This window comes from Chroicocephalus ridibundus, chromosome 13, assembly GCF_963924245.1.
Source record: "Chroicocephalus ridibundus chromosome 13, bChrRid1.1, whole genome shotgun sequence".
Classification (NCBI taxonomy): domain Eukaryota; kingdom Metazoa; phylum Chordata; class Aves; order Charadriiformes; family Laridae; genus Chroicocephalus; species Chroicocephalus ridibundus.
Genome location: NC_086296.1, coordinates 14,944,662 through 14,970,134, shown reverse-complemented (window position 1 = coordinate 14,970,134; position 25,473 = coordinate 14,944,662). Strand labels below are relative to the sequence as shown.

General features: G+C 52.3%; 1 protein-coding gene across 1 annotated transcript; it reads right to left on the bottom strand.

Annotated features, from left to right (window-relative positions):
- Nucleotides 1-102: 102 nt before the first annotated feature.
- EWSR1 (EWS RNA binding protein 1) lies at nt 103-24,940 on the bottom strand. Its single transcript, XM_063350735.1, is given in 18 exon segments — nt 103-246; nt 916-1,195; nt 1,658-1,681; nt 1,684-1,754; nt 2,185-2,362; nt 2,468-2,590; nt 3,382-3,511; nt 4,077-4,195; nt 5,044-5,076; nt 5,663-5,700; nt 8,617-8,797; nt 10,365-10,579; nt 11,650-11,817; nt 13,185-13,371; nt 19,037-19,157; nt 21,412-21,463; nt 21,713-21,749; nt 24,813-24,940. Coding segments are annotated over 18 exon segments (2,067 nt in total). The 5' UTR covers nt 24,883-24,940; the 3' UTR covers nt 103-206.
- Nucleotides 24,941-25,473: the final 533 nt, after the last annotated feature.

Below are 25,473 nucleotides of genomic sequence, written 5' to 3'. Positions count from 1 at the left end.
AACTTGGTTTTAATGTTTCTCCACAAACGGTGAAAAATACTAAAGTACAGACAAGGAATAATCATAATGTGTGGCCAACATTATAAATATGGAATTATAAATTTAAAACTTTTTTTTTTTTTTTTTTTTCCTTTTCTGGTTTAAAAAATAAATCTGGTAGTAAATGCAGCTCTGCGGGGGGCCGGGGGGGGGGGGGGGATGCGGCTCTAGTAGGGCCGGTCTCGACGCTCCTGGCGGTGCTCGCCCCTGAGGGTGGAGGGAGAGGGACAGAGCAGGGGTCAGTCGCGGCACCCCCGGGCCACCCCCCTCCCGGGATGGGGAAGGGTCCTCGCCCCATCACCCACTTGCCCCCTCCAGCCCCTCACCGCCCCCCCCCAGCCGCTCACCCCATCACCCATTCACCCCCCCAGCCACTTGCCCCCCCCCAACCCACTCACCCCATCACCCCCTGACCCGCTTGCCCCCCAGCCGCTCGCCCCATCACCCGCTTGCCCCCCAACCCGCTCATCCCATCACCCATTCGCCCCCCCAGCCACTTGCCCCATCACCCGCTCGCCCCCCCAACCCACTCACCCCATCACCCCGCTCACCCCCAACCCGCTCATCCCATCACCCATTCGCCCCCCAGCCACTTGCCCCATCACCCGCTTGCCCCCCGACCCACTCATCCCATCACCCATTTGCCCCCTGACCCATTCACCCCATCACCCGCTCACCCCCCAACCCGCTCATCCCATCACCCATTTGCCCCCCCAGCTGCTCACCCCATCACCCAAACCCACCCTAGTCCTCCAGGGGAAGGTGCGGAGGCCCCCAGTGCCACCCCCCCCTCGCCACCCCCCCCCCCCTCCCCAATGCCTCTGTCACCCCATCAGGGTCTCTCCCCTCCCTGCCCGCCCCCCCCCCAATACGTACTTGTCCATCTTTCCTGGTCCTCCGCGCCGCCCGCCTCTGCCTCCGCCTCCCATCTGCTCCATCAGGGGTCCCGGGGGGCCCCCAGGGCCTCCTCCTCCTCCTCCTCCTCGCCGGCCGCCTCCTCCGTAGCCACCTCGATCCATTCCCCGGCCTCCTCTGAATCCCCCTCTGTCTCCACCGCGGCCACCTCTGAACATGCCACCGGGTCCCCCGCGGTCCATGAGGCCACCTCCGCGTCCGCCTCGCATCCCCCCGGGGCCGCCTCTCCCACGGTCTCCGCCTGGGCGAGAGGAGAAGACCCTCAGAGCCAGCCGAGGGGAGATGCTCCGCCAGCCCCCCCAAACCCTGCCCCGCTGGACCCGGCGCATCCCAGCTCCGGCACCACGAACGGGAGAAGATCCCGGAGCCGTTGGGAAGCCCGAGGGCAACCAACGCTTCTCCTCCAGAGCCAGGAGAGACGGGGCTCGTTAAGAGGATGCTGCTTAATGAGGTGAAAGTGGTGCTTTGGGGAACCAAAAAGCGCTGGAGAGCCCCAAGGAGGAGCCTGGGCAGCTCCGGACGGGCTGGAAGGTGCAGGAGGGAGAGCGGGAAGAGCCGTCCCAGGCTCCGCTTCACAGCTGAAGGAGGGATGAAGCCCCCGCCGCTCCCAGGGCTGGAAAGAGCCGCTCCCCGAGGAGCCCCAGCCCCGGCTCGCTGGGAACCGGGTGCCTCCAGCCCCGCCGTGAACCTACCACACACCCACCTGGAGGGGGGAAAGGCGGGGGAGAAACCCTTCTGGTTTCGGAGCTTTGCACTGGTTGCACTCCGTTCTCCAGGCGAAGTTCTGGTTTCCGCATCCCCTGGGTAGAAATGCCAGTTAGCAAAGATCGGGATGGCATTCCTGGCTGGATAACATTCGGAACTGCTGCTTGGCCATCGGCAGGAGGGGGGACACCAAAGCTGGTGAGCAGGACCCCGGGGCAGGTGCATCAGCCCAGCTTACCCAGCCTGCGGAGGGGGTGGCCAGGCCACTCCTTCAGCCCCAGCCCCGCAGGCAGCGACACCAGCCCGCTCCCCCCTGCTCCGGATGGGAGAAAGGAACTCCCTCGGAAGGTCCCGCAAGTTATTTTGGGAAAAGCCTATTTATCCCGGCCAGCACCTCAGACCGAAGTGCCCCCTCGGCGCTCTGAGGTGAGAGACGGCCGCTGTCACTGCGCGGGAGTGACCAGCGAGGTGGCAGCAGCTGCGAGGCGTGGGATACTCACGGATTGGGACGCTGCGGGTACTCACGGATTGGGACACTGCCAGTCACCGGCTCGGTGCTGGACGCTGCCGCCGGAGGGGTTTCCCCTGGATCCCCGTGGTCCTCTTGAGGAGAAGCCACCCCTGTCTCCACCTCTGCCTCCCATCCTGCCCATGGGGCCGCTGGGGCCACCGGGACCCCCTGGGCCACCGGGTCCCCCCGGCCCTGCAAGGAAAAGCTCGGTGAATCCCGGGAGATGCCGCCCAGGGAGGACAGGGCGCAGCTCAGCGGGCGCTGAGCTCCTGGGGGGCAGGGGGGGGTGGAGGTTACCTCCGCGGAGAGGGGGGGGCATTCCCCGCTGCTCCCGAGGGGGCATCCCGCCCCGCAGGCTGTTCATGGGGCCCTTCTTCCGCGCCAGGGTCACCTTGAGCTTGCTCCCCTGGAAATCCTTCCCTAGGAGGAGGGATACAAGGGCCAGAGCGTCACCGTGTGCCCCAGGGTGTCCAACGCGCCCCGGTATCGCACGCAACTGCCCCGCGTCAATCATCACAGGGAAAACTTGACCCAAGCGTCAAACACAGCGAAAAGGCAAAATTCCACCTGCGATAAAGCCCCGCCGCAGGAGACGGCGCGTCTATCACGGGTATCTCCAGGAGACGGGCAGAGAAGGAGGTTGGGGAGACCTTCTCACTCCCTACAGCTCCACGAAAGTAGGGTGTAGTGAGGGGCGGGGGGTCGGTCTCTTCTCTCAGGGAACAAGAGGAAATGGCCTCAAGTTGCACCAGGGGAGGTTTAGGATGGATATTAGGAATAATTTCTGCACCAAACACTGGAACAGGCTGCCCAGGGCAGTGGCGGAGTCGCCATCCCTGGAGGTATTTAAAAGCCGGGCAGCCGCGGTGCTGAGGGACGGGGGTTGGTGGTGGGTTTGGCAGTGCTGGGTTAACGGTTGGACTCGATGACCTGAAAGGTTTCTTCTGAGCAAAGCGATTCCGTGATTCTACAGCAGGTGACGGAAGCCCGGGCAAACTAAGGATGACCACAACCCAAGCACCGCGCTTATCTGTTCCAGCTAAAAACCAGGAACTTCTTCGGCAAAAGCCTGGCCGCCCGGAGCTAACCTTAAATGCCTACGATCCTCCGCGCACCGGGGAGGGAAACGCTGGCTTCGGCCGGACAAGAATTCAGTTTTGAAATGGAGCACGCGGCGATTCCATCCCAACTCACCCCCCCCACCTACTCACCATCAAACCATTCCACGGCTGTTTTGGCGGTAGACGGGTCATCGTAAGACACCGTGGCGTCACCTTTCGGTTTGCCGGTTTCTTTGTCGATGTAGAGGTTTATCATGGGCTGCCCAGTCCTCTTGTTCATCTACCGGGACAGCAAAACGTCACCTCGAGTCACGTCTCCCCGTAAGCTGAGCGGGGATTTGCTCTCCTTTGTTCTGCTTTTGCCTTGAGACAACTTGCCACTTGGGCAAGAAGAAAGGGCCCCTCTGGCTTACCACGGGTGGCACCTACGGCCCAGCCGACCCAAGGAGGGAAGGAACGGGCCCAGAACAGCGCTGTGCTCCTCCCGCGCGCAAGGACTGACCTACGGCCTCCCCGCATCCCCCTCCCTCTCCCTGCCACCCCGACCCCTCACGCCGCCACACGTCCCACCAGATGCGCAGAGGCGCGTTTCCTCCGCCCCTGTAAACGCTGGCGCTTCCACACGCCTCATCACGCCGATGAGGGACAAACCCTGCAAAGGTGCTTTGGGAAGGCTTGAGCTACAGGGGAAGGCCACCAGGCTGTGGTCACCCTACCAAGCCAGAGACCTGGAGGCGGAAGGGCTACGCGTGGAGACAGCCGCGGGGCAGGGAGGAGGTGGGCAATCCCTTCCCCTCGTGCCCCGCCAGCCGGAGGCCGACCTGCGCTCGCGTGGTCCTTCTCACCTTGACGACACCGCACTGTTTGAAGAAGTCCGCCAGCTCCTCCAGGGTCACATTATCATTGAGTCCCTGCACATAAACTGAACTGTTGTCCGAGTCCTCATCTGGGTCCATAGGTGGGCCTAGGAGACAATTGACGGTGTCACCGGAGGGAGGGGGAAGGCAGCGATACAACAGAAGGGAGCGCTTTTCATCACCTCATCCCTGTCCCCAACCCCAGCCAGCCGCGGCTTCGCTCTCCACGAGCGTATAATTTATGAAGTGACCCGAAAACCCCGGCGCCGAGAGCGGGGAGGAGCCGAGAGCCGGGCTGCGCTGCGTCCAGACACCCGCGCCCACCCAGCGCCGGCAGAACCGCGCCGTTACACCCCTCGCTCCTGATGGGGTCTCCCATGAGATGATCTCCCATGAGATGAGATGTCTATCCCAGCTGCGAGGAAAAACCTTCCTGTTCTTCGGGCTCCCACACAGGGACATCCACCCCGCCCCCCCCCCCCCCAGCCTTTCCGCAGCAAGGTGCCGCTCCTGGAAGCTGACGCACAACTTCCAGCGGTGCCTGCACAGCAGGAAGGAAAGAGCCGCACGGCCACGGGCCAGCGGTGGCATGAGAGAAGGCTGCTGGACCAGCGCGTACAAGCTCCGGGCTAAGGCTGCCTGAAAAAGGGCTGTCTGCTGAACCAACGAACCCCCCCCGCAAAAGCCCCCCGAGCTCCCGCAGAGAAGCATCTCCCAAAGACACGCGGTTTTTTCCACCAGTCCGGCCGTTCTGATGAATCGAGAATCGAGAAATAAATGAAATGGCCAGAAAAAGACCGCGAACGGGGGAGCATCCTCTCGTCCCTACGGAAGGACGCGCCGGGGGGGTGGGTGCTCCGTCTTCCCCGTGGCTGCGGCCCTCATCCGGAGTGGAAACCGGGCACAGAATTCTCAATTTCAACGGGCTCAGGAGAGAGCGGTTATTGGGAATTACCTAAATCAAGGTCAGGTCCTTCTTCCATGTGTCCTGCCAGTCGGGAAAGAATCATAAGAAGGCGTGTTAGTGCAGGCCTTGCAGGCCGAAGAACCGACACACACAACGCTATCTACTTATAACCACCGTTCCACGGCGCTGGTTAAACTCAAATTGACCCGCATTGCAAAAACATCAGCAATGCACCTTTTTACTTGGTGATCGGTTTGCTATTTTTAGCAGCCTTTCAAACCATTAACCGCTAGTACGCTTTTTTTTTTTTTTTCCTTTTTTCCTTTTTTTTTTCCTCTCTACCAGGCCAATTAGTTTTAACAGTCATTAATAAAAAGTTACTTTACAAAAAAAAAAAAAAAAAAAAAAAAATATTATTAAAGCCAAACCATTTATTTCCCCCAAATTACAGAAGTGGTTGCTCAATTCGTCCACGTTACCCTGTGTCCTGTAACCGCGTACCCCTAGGCATCGCCGGCAGTACCCATTACAGTCTTGTTGCATACGTCATTTTAACCACTTAAAACTAATAAAAATTACACTTTTGTTCTAAAAACTGACTGCAAATTTTTTTTTTTTTTTTTTTTTTTTTTTTTAACACTATCCATTGTAATGCTCAAAAACTTACCACCAGGCTTATTGAAGCCACCTCGCTCTCCAGCGCTGCTGGGGGGATAAACGAAGAAATGAAGGCCTTTCCCTTTACAAAGCCAGTACCGCTCTGAGCCTCTGCGGCTCACTGGGAAGAAGGGCACTGGCTAAACATCTCCAAACAATGCATCTGTCTCTCTCTCTCTCATCTCGGCACTAGGCCTTTCTTCAGGGCAGCTCGCTCAAATTTCCTTTTACATATAACGCAACCTCGCTTCTCTGGTTTTAGACACCACTTTGCTGTCGGTACCCTCGGCATGGCTCGTACGGGTATTATCAGTGCAATACTTGGCCAAAAAAAAAAAAATAAAAAATAATAATAATAATAATAAAAAAAAATATATATATATAGGTTTTTCAAGCGTTATAAATCGGGCTTTTGCTTCCGAGCAATCGCGAGGTCGTTCGCTGGTCAACTCCCTCCCCTCTGTGTGTACATAAAGGTGCACCCTCAGCCTCTCGCAGCAGGAGAGCGAAACGAGCCCGCGGGTCCCTGACATTAACAGTTCAAAAAGGTAGGAGACAACCATACGCGATTACCTACAACACAGTTCAGCTTGACATTTCCGCTACAAAAAAAAAAAAAAAAAAAAAAAAGCAAACCTCGGTAGAAAGCCATACATTCAGGTCGCTACTGGATTGAACAAGTCTCTGCGGAGGGAGGACTTACAGAATACAGCGGGGGCTCGAAGGCCTGGGGTGCAGCTTTGTGGACACAGCCCAGCACGGCAGATTGCGGCACGTGCCAACGCCAACTGACGGCCGCAGCTTTCGGCGAAAGCTCAGGCTGCTTTCTAAGCGCCGCTTTAATTAGGAAAATGCCACCTGAAAAAAGGACGATTTGGAGGTTTCTCGCTCTTTTCGGCGAGACCCAAAGCTGGTTGGAAGGCGAGGAGCAGAGGAGGGAGAGCACCGCCTATTTTCTAGCAAGTATTGCACCTCTAATACTGGGGGGGGGGGGGGAAAGTTGTCAATACACAGTTTCAAGCTGTTGCATGCAGCTTTGCCTCCTTTCGTTAAAGTACACACCATTTACGTAATGTCTCTCTTTTTAAACACATACGTTTACACTTTTTAACGTTACACAATTCTAAAGTAGTATACCTCCTCTGGTTTTATTACCAAACAACAAGTATGCAGTTACCAAAGTTACAGAAGGATTCCATTTATACAATGAATACATTTGGTTAAAAATATTCTATGTATATTTTTCCTCTCCATATGGACACCGTGTCTAGTCCCACTTTTCATTATGCTGCCGGCTGAGTACTGAGTACGGGTACTTTTTAAGTATTGAAGTGTATACAAGGCTCTCACTTTGTAACCTGTAGCATATAAATGCGACAAAGCATGTTAAAAAGTTTCCATGTTTAACAGCCAATGAAAATATAAAATAATTGAGGCAATGAAAAAGGGCACGTTAATAACATCGAGCTCCTTACCTGCCGGAGACACTGAAATCCATCACCACAGCATGATAAGAAGGGCCGAGTTCCCCTACCTGCCCCTTTGGCGTTCAAAGGAAGGCCCCCTTTTCTAGGGACAGCAGAAAGTCTACGTCCATAAAGCAGGGGACCCTTTGTAACGGTCTAGTCGGGCGGAAATCGCTACGTACGCAATTTCAGCTCGGATTAAAGGGTGCGAAATCAAGAGGCAGGTGACAAATCTTTTGCATGAGAAGCTCCGAAGGGGCTAGAAATTTTAAGATGTGATGATAGATATTTCAGGTGCCTACATCTACTTAAAAAACCGTTAGCGATAAATACATCATGGGTGAAATCTTTATGCAGAACCATGGAACTCTGTTCCACTCGAGCCAATTCAAACCAGTTGCGTTCCAACACAAGCCGGTCTTTTTCTTCTATTTCCATACACCGGTAGTTGTATTTCTCCGATAAAGATTTCATGCCACTTCAATTCATTTCGACAGAGCTATGCAGAATGGGACTATCGATTGCCAAACTCTGGTTGCCACCAGGTTGTAAAACGCCTTAAGAAGTTGCCTTTCGAGAAGGAGCTGCAGTTCCGGCTGCCCTGCCGAGCAGCAGGGCTGGGCACCGCGCATCCCACGCCACGTCTCCAGCGTGCACCTAGGGACACTCTGCATAGCTCTGAACGACGGTGTGAAGGGACGGAACACACACAAAGCTACGTTTTCCTTCTCTTAGGAGCCTTTGGGATTAGTTCTCCTTCCTCACCGCTAATAAACATCACGGACAGGCAGACACACTGCAGACCTGAAGGCACAGGTTTACCAAACCAGATTTTGCCATCAGTTAAAATGGCCAAACTGGTTTAGACCACCTGAAAGCTCCGAGGGGGAGCGGTCCTGGGAGCCAAGCCAGATCTCTTTTACTTTCTCAGGGTCTTTTTTCACGTTCCAACCAAGCTCTAAGTGTTCTGGCCACTCAGAGTCATGGCTTCGCCGGCAGCAATCTGCCCCGGGCGTACGCTTACAGGCGTAGCTCTGCATGCTACTGCCGAGGTGAAGAGGCTGACGGCGTGACACGGGGCTCACAGCAGGCTTCTGCCCTGTTACATACCTGAACTCTCAAGATCCCCACTACCGAGGCACAGGGAGTGACTCCTGGACCTGGCGGAAGGTTTGTGTGTGTTCGATCCGGAGTTACTGTTAAACCCCGCCGAGGATTTCACCTCTGCGTGACCATGAAGGGAGCTGAAAGTTCCAGGTTGAGCAATACCCCTAAATCCCCCCCACCCCTGGGGCCCAACCAGCTGCAGGACAGAAAAAAGTAGATCCTGCTCCTGTTTCCCCTAGGATAATATTTCCATGGATTAGAAGCAATGCTGCTATGGAGATGTTCTCCATGGAAGTACCGTTGGGAATGTCAACCTTTCAGTCCCTTCTTTTCATTTCAAGTCCTATGGGTAAAACAGAATTAGATAAAAGGAGAAAAGATTTGCTCTTACCCCATTCCACCGCGTCCTCCTCCCCGCCCACCTCTGCTCATGCCTCCGCGATCATATCCCCCTCTTCCCCTGCCCCGGTTATCAGGGCCGCTCATATTCCGGTTCTCTCCTGGGCCTGAAAAGCCTCCGGATTCCTGTCCGTATACGTTCATGCTGCTAGGATGGTCCTGACGGAATGAGCCTGAGGAATTTTGTAATAAAAACGTCAGAGAGTGGGTCGAAGCTGCCTGTTCCCTTTTTAAGCCCCTTAACCTGCCTCCAGCACCGGAACATAATCATGACAAGTGACAGGACAAGAGGAAACAGCCTGAAGTTGTGCCAGGGGAGGTTCAACAAGGGCGAGTGGAGGGTGCTGCACCTGGGGAGGAATAACCCCCTGCACCAGGACAGGCTGGGGGTGACCTGCTGGAGAGCAGCTCTGTGGGAAGAAACCTGGCAGTCCTGGGGGACAACAGGATGCCCATGAGCCAGCAATGGGCCCTGGTGGCCAAGAAGGCCAATGGCATCCTGGGGGGCATCAATCGAGAAGAGCGTGGCCAGCAGGTGGAGGGAGGTCATCCTCCCCCTCTGCTCTGCCCTGGGGAGGCCACACCTGGAGTGCTGGGTCCAGCTCTGGGCTCCCCGGTTCCAGAAGGACAGGGAACTGCTGGAGAGGGGACAGCAAAGGGCTACCGAGATGCTGAGGGGACTGGAACACCTCTCTTTATGAGGAAAGGCTGAGGGATTTGGGTCTCTTCAGTCTGGAAAAAAGACAGCTGAGGGGGGACCTTATCAACGCTTATAAATACTTCCAGGGTGGGTGTCAGGAGGATGGGGCCAGGCTCTTCTCAGTGGTGCCCGGGGACAGGACAAGGGGTAACGGGCACAAACTTGACCATGGGAAGTTCCATCTCAACATGAGGAGGAACTTCTTTGCTGTGAGGGTGGCAGAGCCCTGGCACAGGCTGCCCAGAGAGGTGGTGGAGTCTCCGTCTCCGGAGACATTCCAACCCCGCCTGGAGGCGTTCCTGTGCCACCTGCTGTGGGTGACCCTGCTCTGGCAGGGGGTTGGACTGGGTGATCTCCAGAGGTCCCTTCCAACCCTACGACTCTGTGATTCTGTTTAGGATGGATATTAGGGAAAATTTCTTCACCAAAAGAGTTATTAAACATTGGAACAGGCTGCCCAGGGAAGTGTCTGAATCACCATCCCTGGAAGTATTTAAAAGCCGGGCAGACGCGGTGCTGAGGGACACGGGTTAGTGGTGGTTTGGGCAGTGTTGGGCTGATGGTTGGACTTGATTTTAAAGGTCCCTTCCAACCTGGGCGATTCTATGATTCTATGACAACCGTTTGCTACAGCGCTTACAGCAACAGCGTTAATTTAAGGAGAGAGGCGCTGCTTTCCGTTTGCAGAATCAAACCTGCCATGAGGCCCTACCACTCTGACCTCTGCAGGACTGGCCAAACAGAATCGTTTACACCAAGTCTTGCCTGCTCCAGCCACAGCAGTTACTTTGCGTTTCTGTGTTTTCCACCCACCCGTTCACCTTCGCCGCGCTGAGGGGAGTATCGCGATTTGCCCCAGGCAAGCCGTTTTTCAGTGAGAAAGGGCAAAACCCAGCTACGGCACGCTCTCCCTTCAACACAGCTGCAAGCTTGGAGACCCAAAGTAACGCCGAGCCCCCTTCAGAGCCAGCCCACCCCGCAAGGCCAAGGCAGACAGAGCTTTTCCTCCCCAAGAAGGCGGCTCCGCTGAGCACACTCACTCTGTTGACCGTAGCTGCTGCTCTGCTGGCTGTACTGGCTCGGGGCCTGGCTGTAGGATGCGGTCGGGGGCGGATAACTAGTCGGGGGCGGCTGTTGCCCGTAGCTGCTTTGCTGGCCATAGCTGGTCTGTTGTCCGTAGGTGCTCTGTTGCCCGTAGGTGCTCTGCTGGGAGTAAGTGCTCTGATCGTAACTGCTTGGCTGTGTGGAGGAATAGCTGGAAGACAAAAGCATTGGAAAGATGAGCCAATTCCCTGGGAACGCGCATGAGGCTGCAGAAGTGGCTCACACACGAAGGTAATGCAATTATAAGCCATATGTACTGGTGTAAACCATTTAAAAAGGTGAGTCACCCTACGGAGGCTGGTCTGGTGGCAGGAGACAAACCTGGTCGACTGCTCAAAGCAAAATCCATGCCACCGTTCACAATTTATTCATACCTCCAGAAAAAAGCAGAAGTGCCAGGGCCAACATCAGTGCAACGCAGGTAACGGTCTCCCTTTCTGCCTTGGCAGTGAAATATTTTTAGCTGATAGATAATAATACAGTTCCTCCTTCGGGCATCTCAGGCTTTGAGAATTTCAGAACATATACTTTAGAAGCGTAAGACAGCTGAGGGGAAGAGGTGAGCTTGTCATCAAAGCCACGTGCGAGGAGGCAGCAAAAGATCACTGTGACACACTCCACATCTGGGAAATTTCTTAAAAACATTTGTCATTGTTTTGCCTTGCTATCGCAGGTGTGTCCACAGAGACACTTATGCACTCAATCATAGCTCATAAATATCTTATCAATATCTAAAGGGCGGGTGGCAAGAGGATGGGGACAGACTCATTTCAGTGGTGCCCAGCGACAGGACAAGGGGCAACGGGCACAAACTGGAACACGGGAAATTCCATCTCAACACAAGGAAAAACTTCTCTACTTTGAGAGTGCCAGAGCCCTGGCACAGGCTGCCCAGAGGGGCTGTGGAGTCTCCTTCCCAGGAGACATTCCAAACCCGCCTGGATGAGTTCCTGTGAACCTGCTCTGGGTGACCCTGCTCTGGCAGGCGGTTGGACTGGAAGATCTCTGAAAGTCCTTCCAACCCTGACCATTCTGTGATAGCTGCATCTTCCCTGTGACAAGAAGTGCCCCAACAAGAACCACACCTCCCTCCTCCCAGGACACCAAACCTCCTTTTACACCTATTTTTTTTTAAAATCCCTTGAGAAAACCCCTCTTCCCCAAGCTAACCTGGAAATTCCCACACCAGCTGCACGAGGCTCGGCCTGCCGGGAGAGTTACCTGGTAGGAGGGTAGGAGGGAGGCGCGGTGACCGGCTGCATGGGGTAGCTGGCAGGCACCTGAGGATAGCTGTAGTTGCTCTGTCCATACCCGAGGCTGGGCTGGCTGTAGCCTGTCGTACTCGATTGCGGCTGGCTGGTCTCTGCTGGTTTGCTGCCATCCTGGGGTCTACGGGGCAATATGGAACAAGAAGGAAACATGGGTGCAAACCCCCACCTCTGGTAGCAGCGGAAGTGCTCAGAAATCCCCCCTAGACAGAACGGCACTACCAATTTCTTTGGGTAGAGTACGAACTGGCCCCACACCGGTGTCCATCACTCTGGCAGCAGCTTATAGATGCTCATTAAACACTAAATATTTTAGCACCTGCTGACTGGGTATTCGCACAGTCCCCTGCCATCAGGAAAGGCCCGTGCGGCATCCTGAACAGGGAGCACAGAGTACTACAACTTCTGTTCACCAGCTGCATCCCAAAATCGAAGGCACGGGATTTAGACTTTGGCTCTAGAATCAAGTCGAGGATGTGAAACAGGCAGGAGAGCGGGCAGCAGCACTGCCCCTCCGCTCAAGCTGGTTTTACACAACGCTTGGAAACGATTAGCTCGAAAACAGCCAGAAATGTTGTCAGTTAAATGCACCATTGTTTGGTGTAGAATCCAGTGCAAGCAGATATTGCCCCACACACGTTATCCGATGAAAGGGAAAGGATGCTGGGGGCTGGACGAGGTGACCTTTAAAGGTCCCTTCCAACCCAAAGTATTCTACGATTCGATGTTTAGTATTAACTCTCAAGGCCTGAAAAGAAAGAGAACACTTCGCATGTGACTCGCATGTCTCCTTTTGTATTTGCCCCATACTGTTCATAATCTTGAAGTGTTCATCACAGTTAAGCTACTTTTGTTGTACAAGCTGGGAAAAAAATATTTTAAATGATGTCAGGATTCATACTTAAAGTCTACTCTTGACAGACACGGACCGAGCTGTGCCAGGCTCCGCCTTTCCTTACTGGAGTGGTTGCTACAAACATCAGGTAAACGAATAAAGCAGTTTTTACTCACTACTAAGCAAGTTTCCATTATGTATTCTGAAACTTTCCTATCCTGAGCAAACAATTAAACTAAATATACTATTGAGAGTGCCCAGACACAAGGGATTTAAAAAGGAAATTGTTTTCAGCATGTGAACCCACTCCAGAAGTCACAGTACGTAAGAGTATCCTGCCTGACCCTGTGACTCAGGATCAGATCAGACTGGTCCTTTTTCTGTTCTACGTGGTGAGTCAAGAGCCCATTTTTGCTGCTTGGTTGCTCTCCGCATCTCCCAGGAACAGCGCTGACTCACCCTGCCAGAGCAGAACCTACCTACGCCGCTTCCCCCAGCCCTGAAACGCGACGGCATCGGGTGCAGCAAGAGCAAAGCTCATGCACAACAGGCAGAGAAAGAAGCCTAAGCAAAACCAGCGAGCCCCAGTCCGGCTGGTGGTGAGCTGGGTGAGCAAACCCAGCCTTCGGAGGAAGAGAGGAGCCCGACGTTACCTTGGGGGAGCGGACGCTGCTGGCTGCTGCCCGTAGGCTGGGTAGGCGGGCTGGGTGCCGTAAGCGGACGGTGCTGCGTAAGAAGCCTGGGTGGTGGTAACCGTAGCAGTGTTGGTATCGTAGGCGGCTGTGCCGTACCCCTGGACGGGCTGACTGTACGCCGGGGGGGCAGTCGGGGCGGTATAACCTACAACAGACAGCAACGATTACTCCGGCGACCTTCACTCATAACATTGCAGGCTATTGCGCTTCTGTTGACGCTTTATCAGACCTCGGGTACAGCACCGATTTTACCACTGCAAAAATATCACAGATCACCCGAAAATGCTGAACGAACCCAACGCCGCCCCTTCCCGTTCCTCAGAGAAACCCCCTGCCCTGGGAAGCCTCAGCCTACAGCCCCGGCTTTACCCTCACCATCCAAAAACCGCAAGCCAGGGAGCTTTCTGGAAGCCACCCTTCAATCAGCATCCAAAGGCTGTTTGTTTACAGCAAGCGAAGCTCACAGCTAATGTAATAAAGCACACAGAGGGCAAGCCGAGGCACGCAGCTTCTTCTGAACACAGGGAGACTAAACAAAGCTCCTGTCAGCCCTAAAGTAAAAGAAATCCAATCGATTTAAGAAGTACGGTCCCATCCTTTCAGCTTTTCTGAAAAATAAAAGCACAAACCAGCACCAGGCTGACCTGACAGGTCTTTTTGAGCCATTTACAAAGTCTTATTTTAAATCAGTAATCCTGGAAACAAAAGAAAAGCACTTTACATTAACTTAAGAGAAAGGTCAAAACCAGACGCATAAGGTAGCTCCTGATGTTTTATGTAGCTGCGATTTTCTTAGAATTTCAGTTTGGTTTAGGTAAAAAGCTTCGAGCTCATACATTTATTTCTGAACAATTTTACAAGAACATCCAAGAGCCCCAAACAGCTCCATTTAAACTAGTCCTCCCAGCAGCCGCCGCCGTATAATTTAGCCGACCATTTGGCTTGTCACTAAGGTGAACTGTAAACCCAGCATCAACACGGTGGCTTTTTATAGTTAAGAACCTTGCGAGCAGGTTCGCAAATGAAGAAACGGAGACTTGCATGAAAAAGTATCAATTAAAATTTTTGCTAGCAAAAGCTGACTTCCTAAAAATATAAAACATTGATTGCCAAAGAGCAGCCAACTGGTCTCAGTCTTGTTGATGTGATTTTAATTGCATCAATTAAGATAACAGCTTCTCCATTGCTTCTTATTTTTAATAAACATACGACACTTGGGACGTAGTCTTCCTTCTAATTACACAGCATTTTGGGCAAATTGCGCTGTGGTTTTTTTATTTCGATTCCCTAATTTGCAAAACAAATGTACTTCCAGCAGAATATAGCGTGCCCTCCCAAAGCACCGCAGGACTTCCACATCTCGCTGTCCCCGCTACAAAATCAGGACCCTTCCCGACGGCTGCCTGAATCACCGAGTAAAGAGGAAGAGAACTGAAAAGAGGAAGTTTGCAAAGCACAATAGTTAAAAACCCAAACTTCAGCTTTCTGTCCCGAGCGACGCTCTTGAGTTTTATGGTTAGCTTCAAGATCTTGATGAAGGGGACACGAGCCCGTCCACTCTTGTCACCTTCAAGAGCCTTTCTAAACCCCCCCACCCTGCTCCCACAAGCCTCCTTCCTCCTGCCCTTCGCCCCCCCGACTTGTCACGCCACCACCCTCCTGCTGAAGGCCACAGGCTGGTGGCCACATCGCGGGGCTGGAAACCTGGAAACACGAAAGCCAGAGAGTAAACTGGTCTCCCACCAGGAAATAACTCGCACGAATCACTAGCAAATCAGTTTTCACGGTCCTTATTCCTTTTTGTTCTCCAAAAAGTAAAGTCCTGCTCAGTGTGTTGCTGAACAGGGTGAATGCGACGATGACATTTAAGACAAGAGGAAACGGTCTCAAGTTGCGCCAGGGGAGGTTTAGGATGGATATTAGGACAAATTTTTACACTGAAAGCGTTATTAAGCACTGGAACAGGCTGCCCAGGGAAATGGTTGAGGCACCATCCCTGGAGGTATTTAAAAGATGAGTAGACATAGTGCTTACAGATATGGTTTTTGTCAGCGTTAGGTTGATGGTTGGACTAGATGATCTGAAAGGTCCCTTCCAACCTAGGCGATTCTATGATTCTATGCCGAACAGGAAAAAATAAGCATGATTTTTAGAGCCTCGGACAAATTTAAACAGTCCAAACACTTATATGTGAGCCACCAAGGCATTTCCACAGAGAGCACAGCCATCAGAAGTTAAAGGAATCCTTATTTAAACCGGCGGAGGCCTGACCACATACTAAAAAAGCCTGCTGTTTGCATAAGTACAGCCTGCAGTAAGTGCTGCTGAAGCCACAGCCTTGCCCTGGGCTGTTCTTGTCACTCAGAGCCATGGGGTGGTCCCTCTACATCTGGGCCCCCTTTCTCGGTGCTGTTACTGGCAGCACCAACCTCTCCCATCAAGCAAGTGAGCAGGTTTGCTAACACCTGGCTCCGCACTGGTCAACAGAATAAAAGGGAGGAAAAAAAAAAAAAAAATCCTGAATTTTAATGCTTCAGCTCTAGATGGAGCAGTTCCCTTGTGCGAGTGTGCTCAGCAGGAAGGGTTTGTACCAAAGAAAGCAAAGGCAGCGATTTAACATCCCACTGCTCTACATTTTCCTTTCAACAATTTAGTTCAGGTACTCCGAAAATCCTCGAGGGCTGTATTTTTGAGGGGGGCATTTGCATTGCATGACTCCTCTCGCCTCCCCCTGCCAGTCAGGAAGGTAAATGGTGAGTCTGCAAAACAGCTACTGCAAGCAGAAGGTAACAGAAGAACTCTGATAACCTGCGTTACATCCAGTTACGTCGCTCAGTTTCCTCGCCTGCAAGCAAAACCCTTACTGAAGTCTAGGAATTCTTCAGGCGGAGGGGAAGCTTGCAGGATTTGGTCCTCATCAACTGAAAATACTGGATTCAAAGAGACTTATTCTGAAACAAGCAGGCATCGCGTTAGCTAGGAGCAGTTTTTGGAGGCTCCTCTCTGATGCAAGCAGCATTAAAAGCTACCCAGGGGGTCTGCGTGCCCAGAGAGAGCCGGCTCCTGTTTGGCATGTATATCTTCTACCAGTGAGGGGCTGGAGAAGGGGACGCAGAGGCTACCTGAAACACCCCAGACAGCTATGGGAGTGTTCATTTCACATTCTGAACACATCAGAATAAAATCAATATCGCCCTAAATTTCACAGGTGAAAAGAGAAGTGGGGGCTGGCTGTCTTTAGAGAGCACTTCCCACTTAGCTACTCGAAGGAGATTCACACTTGGACATTTGAAACGATGTTTTTGCCCCCAAATGACATTGTTATTAGAAAGCCAATAACCGTAACAGATGCAGCTCTTTATTTACTCTTGTAATTCATGCTTATACACCACAGTGATTAAAGAGCAAACCGTGACCACAGATCTGACGCTGCCGATTAATCCCCTAATCCAGTTGGCGTCTGGGGAGCTGCAGAGGAGCCCGCCGGCTCCCGAACCCCTCTTCTCCGTAATAAACCACCAGGGTGACTCCGAGCCACCTTTTCCTACAGCCTTGGGGAAGGAAGAAGCACAAATTGGGCAGCAACTCTCACCTCGGGCAGCCCAGGAGTCACGGCAAGGCTGGATGGCAGAGTAATTGGGACAGAAAGGTCCCCGGGTAGGCTAAAACCCTCATCTGAAGCTTGAGGCGATGCAGAGGAACCGCTTCTGCCATTCCTGCAGAGTCCCGAGAGGGTGTTATCTGCACAGGATTTGGATTTCCCTGACCGCAACAGTATCTCACCCAAAAAACCAGGCTTTTAAAACAACAAAAGGCACTTTGCTTTTAAGTAATTGCAAGCATTCCTCTGCTACAAAGAAGCGATGCCTAGGAAAAAGAAACTGAGATTCAACCATAAAAACTGCACGTCTCTTAGGGCATAAAGATGTATGCCCCAGGCAACACCCCGGGCTTTATTTCGTATGAAAGGCAGAGACGGGAGAGCGGGAGACAGGCTTTCAGCACTCCCAGTCTCATTTGCACAGCTCCGGCTCCTCAAGGAGAGGCAGGTGTAGGGAGAATAAATACAAGCTGGCACTCTGCCTGGAGAATAACATCAACAGTGCTGCCACAAACCAACGCTACGCAGACTGAGGCAAATCGCCCTCGAAGGTCTGATACGATCTTTGGCTTGACCACTTCCTGAGTTTTCTTTTTCTTTTCTGATGAAAAGAAAGTGAAGCTTTTTTTTTTTTCCCTAAAAAAAAAAAAAAGCAGCTGTGCAGAAAAGATGTCTAATATTATTATTCCTCCAGCAAATATACTCTTCAGGGACAAGCAAAAACATAAACAGCGCAACTTCCTGTGACCCCTGCAGGAGTGGAGTCTGTAGTAATGATTAAAGGACTCAAACATTCCTAAGAAAGGAATTTTGGAAGTCTACAAATCCTTTTTGCTGCCAATGTATGTCCGTATACTTTTAAATGAGAGGAAAAAACCCCGTAGATAACCCGCAGCAACGCTGGCTAAAGGGTACTGGCTCTCACTCCGCAGAACACGTGCTAACTGCCAGGCAGAAATTTTCCTCATCGGTGTAAAGATGTTCAGTATTTTAAAAGCCGTATAAGTGGATAGACTACAGGATAAGATTTTCTCTCCACCTCTTCCTTGTGAAGCATTTCCCCAGAGGCCAGATACCCGATTGCCTATCTGTTCTGGGATTCCCTTGCTTTGGGAAGTATTTAAGAAAGCTCCCACTCTAATAGACATTTATAATGTCTCTCATAGCAAAGGATGAAGCGGCAGAAAACGGCACCAAAGGCACTCCTCGGAGGAAAATCCATTTTCTTTTTCAAAGACTCCTGAATATTCAGTCTAAATATACCGGAATAGTTTCTTTCAGACATTCAGACGTACGTACAAAACTCCAGTTCAAAGAGCACGCATCGGAATAGTTTACAGGGCGTTACTGAACATGTGACATACGCGCCTGCACTGGAAATCCAACAACACGGAACATGCAAAGGTGCTGGTCAGGACGTCTGGACGAGACTAACCACGCTGTTCACCCTTTAGGAAACGGTAGCACAATGGGGTTAGATTCACCCGAAACGTCTCCTCATGGCCGTCATTAGTGCTCAGGAAGTTTATCCATAAAGCACGTTACTTGGAGACCTTACAGCGCCATGGAGATGACAAAGAGCACTGCAGCCTGGCAAATTCTTACTGACACTGTGTGCGCGCACTCTGATGTCGGACGTTTTTAGCACTAAAACCAAGTGACACTTAAAGGGTTAACACGGCAAGTTTAGACAGGATGAGGCAGCATTTTCCATGCAAGAGTGAGCAGGAGAGACTGTACCGGTCCCTTCTACTGTGGGAAGCATGAGACAAAAAGTAGAGGCTACACTATCAGAACAGGCACACATCACTTCCACGCATTTGATTTTTCAGGCAAGCGAAGTGCTGAGGACACGGGTTCTCAAGAGCAGCCAGAGTACAAGCTCCCACGGAGCGCAGCCCGCGTTTGCTTTGCCCTACGCACAGCACGCTCTGCAGCCATGCTCAGTGCCACAGCATGAACCAACATCCAAAACGTCCCCTGAAAAATTCCACGGGCACGTTTATTCACTCCCTTTCAGCCCACCTGCATCTTCGCATCATTTTAAACCACCCTTCGCTCAAGGAAGGCTCTCGAAGAAGGAAGCCCTTTCCACATCGGAGCTGCCCAGAAGAATTCAGTACGGTTTGGGCCGGAGTTCCCCAAAGCTGACTTGAGCTCAACTCTCTCCCCAGGACACATCAAACCCTGCAGGCCTGGGGGCTCTTACCGGTTGGAGGCTGCCCGTAGGACGTTGCATACGCAGTCTGCCCGTACGTCGCAGTCGTCTGGGGCTGTGTGTAGCTGACGTCGGTGGGTTGTCCGTAGGTTCCGTAACTCTGCCCGTACGTCTGCTCCAAAGATGATACAAATTTAATTCATGAAGAGAAGTGACTCACAGGGGTCGCAGAGAGACACACAGACTGTTTTGGTGATGTACACAGACCGAGGGATCTGCGTGACCCGATGTACTGAAAGCAATCAGAATCGAGCCAAGGCTACTGCGAAAGTTTGGGCGCTAATGCAAAATTCAGTTCAGATCTATAATGAAGTTACAAATGCGGTTTTTCAAGGCCAGTACCAGCGGGGCAGCCTCTTATATTTTCACAACACATCTCTGTTTTATGTAAAGCAACACACGAAAGCATCCAGCGCTTCGTAACCCATCACCACTCACAGATACCTCCCGAGGGCTAACGTGAAACACGGGGAGTGGGACTATTCAGAAGGCAGAACTGCACGAAGCAAAATAAGCCAGTTATTTCAACGTGAAACTGTTTCAGTGTTCACTAGAAGAAACCTAGTGAGGCTTTCAATTAAATTATTCTGAATATTCTTCATGTCCATCAGCCAACAATTTGAAAAACAGGAGCTTATGTAGGCACCTGAGGATGGGATCAGCGGAAGCATCCAAGGGCTTGCCATCACCAAACTATTCCGGTTACGGCTACTCCCATCCCGGTGCCTTTGCATTCCAAGACATCATCTCTCAACTCCTACCTTACCCGGAGCTCATTTTCCAGTCTAGACTATCGCTAAAGGACCTCTTCTGCCCATCGTCTGGCTCAATCCCGAAGAATGCACTGCAGCGTTAACTGCTCTGACGGGCAGCGCGGGGTGGCTGGATTAGCGCAGAGCTGCGGGTGCTGCAGTTTTACCCGCTAAAGAGCCACCTCGGTGCCGTGCCATGAACCACTCACCCCAAACTTCAGGCACCAACAGCTTCGTGCGGCCAGCAGTTCGGTTTAGGACAAAACTCGAGCTACAGCTCAAGGAGCGACACGAAGACAGCCCTAACGTCCAGATTCCCAAAGGGATTTACTGACTCCTGTGGGAACCTGGAACTTAAACACCTTTTTGGATCTAAGCCTGTGTTAGTTACAAGCTGTACTCCCTGAACTCAGCCACAGATCTTAACCAAGAGTAGAAAATGTTTGACCAGACTGAATACGTCACTGTCTGTGGAAGCTCACTACATGAAGAGGCAGGAAACGCTGCAAACCTCCCATGGCTATTTGCCTACAGCTGAGTTTAGTCGGTGAGTTGTTTTTGGTCTCACACGAGAGGATGTTGTTGAAGCCTTCTGTTCTCACACTTGTCCTTCCGCGTAACCTGCACGTTTGGTAGCAGTTCTTGCAATTGTTCTGTCTCAAAATGCTTATTCAAAATAAAAAATCACCGTCACTTTCATTTAAGCCGACCCAAATGCCAAGACTGAACCTGTAACACCGATATTTTTCACAAAGGGCCTCCTTACCCTGCTGCAGGAACAAGCAAGCACAGTATTCACGCAGCCTCACCTGCCTCGGACTGTGCAGGCAGCAGCAGGCAGAGGGAGGCAGCTCCTGCTCAGCCCCGCAGCACCAAAGCCAAGCTGTTGCCTCAACCAGAATTAACCAATTTGAAGCTGCTCCAACACGGCAACGTGAAGGATTTCATCTCCATAATACAGCCACGCTCTTGGGCAGCAGGATTTTCCCTTCAAAAACCCTCTCTGGAGAGACGGGGGAAAATGAACCTACATCACTTTTTAGGGACAAAAGTTTACCTTTGAAAACATACTTGGAGCGTGTATACAAATGTGGTTTTAGTAACTTGTATTCTAAGGATTAAAAATAAACATCGTTTAATTCAGCTCTTAAAGATCACCATCATTCTGCAGTCTAGCCAACTGAAAGTATTAATAGTTTTAGCAACAATACCTCCAGGGGAAAAAAAAAATATCTATTCCCTCCTCCTCCGTTGCCCAACTGCTGCAATCTCACAAATGGCAATTTCCCTCCTCCCTTTTTTTGGGGGGGGGGGGGGTTTCTCTCCTACACCGCTGGGTAAAGCACCCACCAAATTCGGCTTTTACAACCCTCTCGACAACAACCACCTTAGGCTCGGATATATTAACAAAGAAGGGGACTGCTGAGGCTCCTTGACGTTTACGTTATTTTCACTTTAAGAAAGCAGCTCCGGCTGCGCCAGGAGCTACAAGACAACTTTTAATGAGAGATTTTGACGTTGCCGCTAAGCAATTTTTGCAGCTGGCAGAGCCCCGCGTAGTTTACTGGAAGACATGTGATTCAGCGGCAATTATAAATCCCTCCCGCGTTTTACCTGGGTGGTCTGTGCATATCCTTGAGCTGGCTGAGGTGCATACGCGCTGTAGCTGTAAAACGAATTTAAAGACATTTATAATGCAGCCCCGTATTTCTGACCTGTGCAACACACGTATCGCAAGGCAATTTTCACATATCCAAATGATTTCTGCTGAAATACTACGGCAATACGAAATCTAAAAGCTAAAGGAAAACCATCGGATTTGCAAACATACCTGAGTTAGGATTAAAGCGCAATTATTATCTACTTATATTACATCTTTTTAAAACAGAGGGGATAAGACCATAATGCTACTTACCCCTGCTGAGCTGCAGCTTGGCTATAGGTACTATAATCTGCAAGAAAAGAAGGGGAAAAAAGGTTGACAAAGGCTTAACAAAATTAACAGTGTAAGAGCACAGCAGCTGGAATTTCCTCCTGCAGCTTGAAAGAGCTGCTATAAACCGCTGGAAATCCAGTTTCAAAAGGGCGTAAGGTAAATGCACTTTTTCAGTCTTTTTGAAGGAAACAAAACCTCTCTTCCCTTCATTGTTACCGCTGTTTGCAGCAGCAACTTTGATCTCAAATGACCCCACTTTAATTTAACTGCCACCTTGGATGACACCCAAGGGGGCTGGCAGGAGGGTGTTTTGTTTTGGAACAAAAGAAACGCTGGGGCCAACACTCAGAAACACCCCCCCCCCCCAGCCTTGGGTTTCAAAGGGCCAGGTTTTGAGCTTTAGGGTCTGTAGAAACCACCAGGCTTCACTCTGGCTCTTTCCATTTAACTTTCAAGGACTCAAACAAATGGCTGGAAAGTTCTAACACTCGTCCCCTAGCAGGGTTTGAGACGGGGCAGCCGGCAGTAATTCCTTCCCCAAAGCCCCGATCCACGCCAATGCCCTGGATTTAGAGGAGAACTGAAATCCTGAAAATCCAAGCAGAAAAATCTACGCCGCGCTAGTCTGCTGGCGGGAATGGAAAATACGTCCACATGGCAATTACAAGGCTATATTTGAGATGATTACAGCTCCTAAATGTACGCTTTCCCTCAAAGTCGCCAAGCAACTCCGGTTCCCATCCAAACTTCTAGAGCAAACGATGAATTCATCACTTAGGCCGGACCTTGCCAGCCAGATTCCAGCTCCCACGGGACCACAAAAGTCCCGAGGAGAGGGATCAGGAATGAGTTCAGACCTTGCTCGCATCTGCAGCTCAGGCCAAGTCATCTGACTGGACGTTAGTAGAGCTTTTCTCAGGCAGAGCCAAATAGTTCCATGCAGGATGAGGTTTCAGTGTTTCTATCACGATTGCACCTAAGGGTACGCTGATCTCAGTTAGAAAACTGAAGATTATGAATTTGAGGAACCCAGCCAATGACTTCCTACAGCCTTCAGTCATTCCCAGGCTGTAAGGACCGCTTTAATGCCTTTGTCACACTGTTCACAACTGAAGGTGATGGAGCACCAGGAATAATTTTGAAAATACTGGTTTTGTACACCAGAACCTCCTGTTTCTTGAGGTCGCGGATTCACCCTTAATAAAATTTTCCTCTCCTCCTCCTAACCCCTCTACGTAAGCTCACGGCTTTTCCTCCTTTGCACTTCCCTCCGCTGATGCCGGAGCTCAGACCCTGGGGCACGTGTTGATGGCCAAGGAAAGGGAATGCCGTGACTCTGGTGGCGATTTTTGGCAGGTATAAATTACTCTGACCTCGCACCAGAGCGCAGGAATCAGTACGAGTACACCAGGAAGACGACTGAAATCCTGCGCACAAAAAAAGGCTTCCACGAGACGCACCGCACAAGTTGTTAAACTGCTCTGGCACCACTCCTGCTTTCCTTGCAGGTTGTCATCTTTAATATTGAAAAATCTCACTTGTTAAATTCAGGGGCGCTGCTCTTTTTTCTTTTTTTTCTTTTTTTCAGTCCACACGTGGCTCTAAGCTCCGCTATACCCTGAGCGTTAAAAACCATTAATACCCAGCCACCTTCGCTCTCCCACTGCCTCCTCGTACCAGCACCCCTCCATCTCGCTGTACCCCCTTCTCCATCCCGGCCCCCTCTTTTCCACGCCTGTTCACCCTTCAGCCACCAAAACCTCCCTACTCCTCATTTAATTGTCATTTTCTGCACCCCGTTGGGTTACCAATTCTCCGGGCTGCTGCAAAAAGGCCAGGCTCCTGAGCACGGACCTTCCCAACCTTCATCCCTCGCTGGCAAACCCCCAGAAACCCACCACCATCCCAAATTAACTAGGGACGAGGTCTTTAATTAAACACCCATCACACAACCCTTCTTGCAGCCTTCCCCCAGTCCCACCTGGACACCACATCTCCCCCGTGTCAGGAATCCAAACCCAGCTGTTGAATTCGCAATTTCTCACCGGTAATCCCTCTCTTTTAATTTGCTCCGATTTAGATTAAGGCAAAAACGCTAAAAAAAAAAAATAAATATATACATTATGGTTCATTTAGTTAAAACCATCTCCGAGCCTTTATTTCCATGGGGAAATTAATCTTCATCCTTCTATTTCACGAGGCTCAGGAGCACAATAGCGCAGCCGAAAATAGCAGCTCCCACGGAAGAACATTTCCATGTATTAAACGGAAAGACAGATGTATTTTTAAACCCCATTTTGACAATCCCATTGGCATGGGTTTCTTTAGTGACTTTTTTTTTTTTTTTTTAAATAAAAAAAACACCTCTCCAAGGTGACATTAGTCATATTCCCCTCACACTCCACGGCTTGTGACATTTGCCTTTACGGAGAGGCCCGACCTTTGGCCGCTAGGCTTTAAGACTACATTAAACGCGATGCTGCCACATTGTTGTAAGTCTCAATTTTGACCTGTTCGCATCCAGTTGGAGCCCTCGCGGAAAAAAACACGTTTCCTTCTACGACGCTTCGCTGGTTTTATTCAAAGAAATCACATTTGCATCAGAAACAGCCCTGAGCAGCCACCAGAAAGGCCGACGGCACGCAAGAAGCTTTTAGTAAGGGCAGGAATCTCCTGAAAGAGCATAAAGAACCTGCCGGGGCCGGAGCTGTTGTAAACACCCTTTTAACAAACATCCAGCGGAGATAACCTGGGCACTGCCACCCCGGGGAGGGCCCGCAGGGTCCCGGCCCCCGGAGAGGACAGCGGTGCTGGGGAGAACCCGGCCTGGCTGGTGGCCAGGTGGGCCACGAAGCCCTTCACCTCAGCGCCGGGGGTAGGCCCAGGCCCGGGCCCTCCGCCTCGCCCCGCCGTGATAAGGCCGCGGCCCGGCCCCGAGGCACCGTCCCCGCCCCGCTCCCCTCAGCCCCAAGCTCAGCCCGGGCCCGACGGCGGCGGGTGCGGGAGGCGGGCCCGGTTTCAGCCTCTCCCGCCGCGGCGGAGGCCCCGGGCCGGCCCGTCCCCCCCCGGCCCCGCTCACCCGTCGACGCCATTTTCTCGCCTTCCTCCTCCGCGCTCCCAACGTCCGGCCGCCGCCCCGCACTGCGCATGCGCCGCCCGGCCCCGGCGGCACGTACCACAACGGCGGCGGGGGGGGAGCCGCCGGGCGGCCACGCACCGACAGGTCGCCCCGCTCCGCCCCGCCGGTCCCCGCCCTCCTCCAGGAACCGGAGCCTCCCCGGGACGCGACGGCCGCCGCTCGGGAGGGCGGTTATCCCGCCGCGTTGGGCGCTGCCCCCCCCCCGCCGACCTGCGGGATGGTACAGTCCGGGGCCGTTAGGGACCGTCGCGCAAGAGCCGTTCGGAGCAGGGGGCGTGGGGTGGTGGCGTGATGTCATCGCCCGGCGTCACGCGGCTGTGCGCGGGGCCGCTCCTGACGTCACACACCAGCAAAGGGCGCCAGGGGCTTCGCGTGGCGTCACCAGGCGTCACACGTCACGCGCAAGTGACACTGCGGGCCAAGCCGGGTGTCGTGCGGCATCCCCGCGCTGGGATCCTTACGCGCTGCCCACGCAATGTGTGCGGGACGGCGTGATGTCACGGGTGACATCATGTGTGATGTCACCCCACCACACTGCCACCCTGTGTGTGTGTCCCCCAGCACCCTGACTGCGCCACAGAGGGTGCTGGGGGGGCTGCGG